General features: G+C 43.7%; 1 protein-coding gene across 1 annotated transcript; it reads left to right on the top strand.

Annotated features, from left to right (window-relative positions):
* Window positions 1-628: 628 nt before the first annotated feature.
* On the top strand, window positions 629-5,142 carry endouc (endonuclease, polyU-specific C). The gene is made up of 8 exons (XM_063479912.1): window positions 629-731; window positions 858-914; window positions 1,013-1,112; window positions 1,195-1,306; window positions 1,397-1,518; window positions 4,199-4,311; window positions 4,456-4,606; window positions 4,690-5,142. Exons 1-8 carry the CDS (start codon window positions 721-723, stop codon window positions 4,963-4,965), a joined length of 942 nt encoding a protein of 313 aa, XP_063335982.1. The 5' UTR covers window positions 629-720; the 3' UTR covers window positions 4,966-5,142.
* Window positions 5,143-6,450: the final 1,308 nt, after the last annotated feature.

Genomic DNA, 6,450 nt, shown 5'->3' with positions numbered 1-6,450 from the left:
CTACTATAATAATGCTGTTGACATGTGGTCACTCTACAGGACATGCTCACATAGTTAACAAATATGCATGCTCATGCTCAGAGGTAAACCAGGGCAGCTACAGCTTCCTGGGCAGAGTGAGACCATTAACCTTTTCCCATAGAGCTAAATTTAATCTAGGCCGTTAACTTTTAATGTTAGCATCTTGTTGAATATTAAAGCAGAGAGGATTTCATTTCTGAGAAAACATTTTCTGCTGTTTGACAGCTCAGTACACCCCCCTTGTGTTCAAGTCATAGACCCCTGCCTTTCCCTAGATTTACATTTCACCTTACATTTGCACAGCCTACTTTACCTACTCATCGAATAATGAGTCTACCCTTCTCTTATCCCCCTTTACACTGAAACAATACGTGAAAAACCTTTTTATTGAGACTCTGGATGGGACCTGATGTGAAATTGCATCAAGTATGTGATGGTTTATAAGCTAAGTTGTATAAAAAATAAAAATTAAAACCACCTGAAGCTGCATCGCTGTATCACTTCTTTAGTAAAAGTTCATGCAAAACCATAGAGAGAGGCTGTGCCCTGAAATGAGGCGCCATCTGGTGGTTAAAAGTGGGTCTCAGTCTCAGAAAGGCCCCTGCAAGATTCTGGGTGGAGGCTGGACCTTTAGACAGGCTGTGTGTGAGTACTCTGCTGCAGTCCAGGCTGAAACAGTGGACACTTTCATTTGGCGTCATGTCTGCGAGGTTTGTATTTTTATTTACTGACTGAAGATTAGGTTGTTTACATTGTTGCACGGGCAGCTGAATACAGGTCAGAACTTTGCTGCTTTTCCCATGTACAGAAAATGTTTTCACATCTGTTATGTGCAGGTTGTTCTGTGGATTTCTGCTCCTTGCAGTGTTCCTCAGTGGACTGAATGGATCAAGGTACAGTGGTATAAAGCAAACTCTGCTGATGTTTCCTCTATTTGTGTGTGCATCTGCCAGATTTTTGCATAGCCTCAGTCTAACACTTTCTATAACAGACCAGCTGTAAACCAGGAGCTGTCAGCTATTCTCAATGAGCTGTGGAGTTTGGATGTGAATCGCATGACACCTGGGATAGACTACACGATCTCTGTTCAGGTGAGAAATCTTTTCTAGTTTATTTAGCGCCTGCTGTGTCTTGTGCTTGTACAAAGACGTGTTCTGTGTTTGAACTGCCTAGGGTAGAGCAAGCTTTGTAAGTCAGGGCAGCCTCACGGTGCAGGATCACGCCTCGCAGCCGCTCTTCTCCAACGTTAATGAGAGCAAACTGAGAAATGTAACCACTTTCTCTAGTAAGTGTGTAGTTGTGAGCACTCTGAGCTTAAACATTCAGATCGTGTTTGCAGTCATCACTGTAATAAATGGGATTTCTGGGCTCGCAGGCTTTATGACACTCCTGGACAACTATGAGCGGTCTACTGGCGTGACGGAACAAGTCACCACAGAGGAGCTCACAGAGTTGGATCTCTTCTTGGACGCCGTCTTAGAGACAAAAGTCATGAAGGTATGTGTCACAACAAGCTCTGTCGAGCAGAAAGTTTACATTTGAGCACTTCAGTTACTCCATTCTGTTGGAGAAACCTGGTAGTGTCAGTCTGAATGTCTCCTCACAGCAACAAGAGAATTTGTTTTGGTATTGCACAACTTTCTATTGTTTCCTACAGTTCATGGTTTTGAGGCTGCAGCTGAACTGTAGAGGGAGTTTTATGTTCTTCCTGTTGTACTGCTGCTCTGAACACATTACTTCAAGACATTACAGAGGCAAAATAACATCTGTGTGCAGCTGTGGAATGTCGCTCTGGCCTCAGCGGTCTCCCAGAAGGGGATTGCTGCAGGAATGTGGACATGATGTACTTTTTGTAGGTGGAAGAAAGCCACGCTTTTTAGTGAACCTTTATGTGTAGATCTCAGTGGGGACACATGAGACAAATTCCTCACAATAACCCCTCCAACAGCGCCGGGTCTTTTCTTTTGAGCAACAGCACAGCATCTCATCCTCTCCTCTCCTCTGACTCTGGGCACACTCAGGTTTGCAACCATGAAGAAGCCAGAAAGAAAATGGAGAATGACATCAGATATTAGAGGATTTCTTCTCACAAAGTTTAAATGAGAAAACAAAAAAAAGAATCTTTATTAACACCAGCTAAAGACAATATGATTCACAGAATCATCACAGAACAGAACACAGATAGGTGAGGTGCACAAAGTTTATTATCATCCCCAACCACTTGTGGCTTCCCCTCCCAGAGCCTGGTTCCTTGGGAGGTTTCTTCCCACTTAAAGTCCTTTTTTCCCTTCCAACTGTAGCCAAGTGATTGCTTACAGTGGTCGTCTTATTGTTCTGTAGGGTCTTTCCATCCATCCATCTTCTTCCGCTTATCCAGGGCTGGGTCGTGGGGGCAGCAGCCCAAGCAGAGTCAAGTCCAAGCAGACCTCCCTCTTCCCAGCCACCTCCTCCAGCTTGTTTGGGGGAACACCAAGGTATTTCGAGGCCAGCCTAGAGATATAATCTCTCCAGCGTGTCCTGGGTCTGCTATGGGGCCTCCTCCCAGTGGGACATGCCTAGAACGTCTCACCCAGGAGGCACCCAGGCATCCTTGTCAGTTGCCCTAACCACCTAAACTAGCTACTTTCAATGTGAAGGAGCAGTGGCTCTACTCTGAGCAGCGATGAGATTCTGAGACCACCCAAGTGAAATCCTTCCACCACTTTACTACGCCTAGAAATTCTGTCCATAGAAATTATTAACAGAATTGGTGACAAAGGGCAGCCCTGGCGGAGCCCATCACCCACCAGGAACGAGTCCGACTTATTGCTGGGTATGCGGACCAAGCTCTTCTAACGATTGTATAAGGATTGAATGGCCCATAGAAATGGGCTAGACACCCCATACTCCCAGAGCACCCCCCAAAGGACACCCCGAGGGACACGGTCGAATACCTTCTCCAAGTCCACAAAACACATGTAGACTGGTTGGGCAAACTCCCATGCACCCTCGAGTGTCCTCGAGAGGATAAAGAGTTGATCCAGTGTTCCACAACCAGGACGAAAACCGCATTGTTCCTCCTGTATCTGTGGTTCAACTAATGGACGGCCTCTCTTTTCCAGCACCCTCGCATAGACCTTCCCAGGAAGGAGGTCTATGCGAGGGTGATTCCCCTATAGTTGGAACACACCCTCTTAGCCAATTTCTTAAAGATGGGAACCACTACCCCGGTCTGCAATCCAGGGGTACTGTCCCTGACCTCCACGCAACATGGTAGAGGCGTGTCAACCAAGACAGGGTCTTTACATTACAATATTCAACCTCTTCAGGTGACTGGTGTTGTGATTTGTCCTATAAAAATAAAATGTATTTGAATCGAATCTTGCTCACTTTAGGGGTCGCTTCCATCTCACCCAATCTCTAAAATCTTCTTTTGTCACACCAACCCTCTGCATGTCCTCCTTCACTACATCAGTGAACTTTTTCTGCCTTCTTCCTCTTTAAATCTTCAGCATCAGTTTTTCCAACATATCCAGTATCCCTCCTCTGGACATGTCCAAATCATCTCAACCTGCTCAACCTGAGTTGTCCCCCTGATGTACTCATTTGTAATCTTCTCCATCCATGGTGGCAGTGCCACCATCTCCAAATCATACATCACAGCAGGTCTCACTGCCATCTTGTAAACCTTCCCTTTCTCTCTTGCTGCTACCCTGCTGTCACAAATCACCCTGACACTCAACTCCACCCTCACTGCACCCTGTTCTTAAACACACGAAACTTGCACCAATGGATGAACCAGATGACTGCAGGTAACATTTGGACAAAAAGTCTCATGACTCCATCTTTAGGGCTTAGTTAGATTAACTATTTAATATGTTAATTTAACAATTAAAGACATATTCATCCAAAAGATACTCTTAGAAAGTAGATTAAATATAGTGTTGACATAACATATAGAGGTATGATTCGTTTTTTAAAGAGTTAAATGTTGTAATTATATGAACAAAAGTGCTTTATTCCAAGATAGCATCAGGGTTTTAACACCTTTTACGTTTTTATAATTATTTTAAGTGTAAAAGCTCAAAATAATGACATAAATACATCTGTTCATGTTATTATCACAATAATAACATTATTGTTATTATGACAAGTCAAGTTTGGATTCGTAAATATCATCAATGATGTTTCGCCACAGCGGGCTCATCAGTACCTGGTGAGAAAAGGTCAATCCAGCTCTGACTTGAGGCTGTTCAAGAAACAGCTCAACTTGATCTGGTTCCACCTCTACCACAGGCAGAGAAACACAGGGTGAGATCTCCTCCTGCCAACCATCCCGCTTTAACTTTGTCCAGTTGTTAAATTCATCCATGAGATTCTGCAACACTATAATTTAATAATCATTTCTTTGGTAAGAAGTATGTGTGTTTCTGTTCTTAAACTGATCATCACCAGCCTGGACTCCAGTGGATTTGAACATGTGTTTGTTGGCGAGACAAAATCAGGAACAGAAATCATTGGCTTTCACAACTGGGTCCAGTTCTACCTGCAAGAGAAAAACCAACACTTGGACTACAAAGGATATAAGGCCAGGGAGCATGATTTGGTAAGAATAACAGTTCACCAGACAGAAGAGATTCATTTCCTTCGTTGGTAACATATCCATTAATGTTCATGCTTTTGTCACAGCCTGATCAAGATGACCACGTTCTCAACCTCCAGTTCAGCTGGCACGGTGTGGTGAAGCCCGTTGGCAGCGCCTTCATCGGCACCAGCCCCGAGTTTGAGATGGCCGTCTTCACCATCGTCTTCCTCATGAACACGGAGAGAAGCACCACAGTTGTGGTCAACATTGACCAGTGTCAGATGGAGCTGGTGGTGATCAGACACGGGCGCTCACTCGGGACAGCGTACCCCAAACTGCTCAGCAGCAACGGCAGACATGTCAGGCAGCACGCGCACTGATGTGATCCATCATTTTATTTACTTCTGATCAAAACTAATCTTTGTTCAGCAATACGTGGCCTCATTAATACGGAACTGACCTGCCTAATGTACTGCAAAGGACATTTACATGTATTTCAAGATCACTGTGACCTCAGTAGCTTTCAATAAAATGTTATTTTGGAGTTCAACATTTTTATTTTGCACAGTTTTCTTTAGAAAACAAGTCTTTCTAGTTATTTACATTTATTCAATGTAATATATATAGAACATAGAACTGTGGCATGACCCTTGTGGGAACAGTAAAAGCAAACAAAAGGGAGATCCCGCAAGTGATGAAAAGTAAAGAAAATCATGTGTCCTTCCTCCCTGCTTCAAAAAAGAAGGTTGTCCTGCTCCTGTCATCCATGCACAGACAACCAAGCATAGGACCCACTGAAAACCTGAAGTGATTGGATTTTAAAACCAAGCAAAGGTGGTGTTGATACTTTTGACCAGATGTGCACTCACATGGCTGTGGAAGAAAAACCAAGAAATGGCCCCTTTGCGTCTTCTATGGCATGATCATTGTTGGTGTGATGAACTCGTGGATCATTCACAATAAGAATGCAGTAAAGAGAGGTGACAACCACATGCCTTATATGCAGGCTTTGGCACCGGCACTTATGAAACCATTGGCAGAGTAGAGGCTCCCCTCTTCAAATCTGACACGTCAACTCACAGTCCTGATCTGTATCGTGCTCAACATCCCTACCCTTGTCACTCTTGCAGGTGACAAGGGTAGGACCTGCAAGGACCTGTCCAAGCCTGACTGCCCCGCAGGCTTGGACAGGAAGTGTGTCCATGCCATTATTACCCTGCGTGTACTGACAGCATGTAAGGCAGGGGTGTCAAACTCAATTGCACAAGGGGCCAAAACTCAAGGCGCACTTTAGGTCGCGGGCCAAAGAAGATAAACATTTATTGAACACACTAAAACAATGTTTTTAAACATAAATATGAATAAAAACAGATAGGAATATTATTCCAGATTAAATACACTTAAAAAATAAACTTTAAATATTTTGCTCTTCATAAAAATATATCCTGTCAAAATTATGGAAGTTAGAAATATGAACATGCTGCCAAAAACCCCAGAAAAAATAAATGAAAGCATACACAAGGTTCGAGCCGCATGTAGACGGAGCATTGCTTCAGGAATGGAACTAATAAACTGTGCGGGCCAGTGTCGTACTTTGCCTTGAGTGTATCATTACACTGCAGCTCCATCTGAATCTGCACTGGTGCAGTTCAGCAAAGTCCGCTGACTTGGTTCAACATTATTTGGCATCAGGGAAAGTGAGGCAGGTTGCACTGGTGCATTTGCAGTGATGGGAATAACGGCGTTACAAGTAACGGCGTTACTTTTTTCAGTAACGAGTAATCTAACTAATTACTATTCCAATCGTTACAACGCCGTTACAGTTACTAACAAGGAAACGCGGTCCGTTACTATTTTTCAACAAA

The sequence above is a fragment of the Pelmatolapia mariae genome, linkage group LG7 (genome assembly GCF_036321145.2).
Source record: "Pelmatolapia mariae isolate MD_Pm_ZW linkage group LG7, Pm_UMD_F_2, whole genome shotgun sequence".
Classification (NCBI taxonomy): Eukaryota; Metazoa; Chordata; class Actinopteri; order Cichliformes; family Cichlidae; genus Pelmatolapia; species Pelmatolapia mariae.
This window is presented reverse-complemented; position numbering and strand designations above follow the sequence as displayed.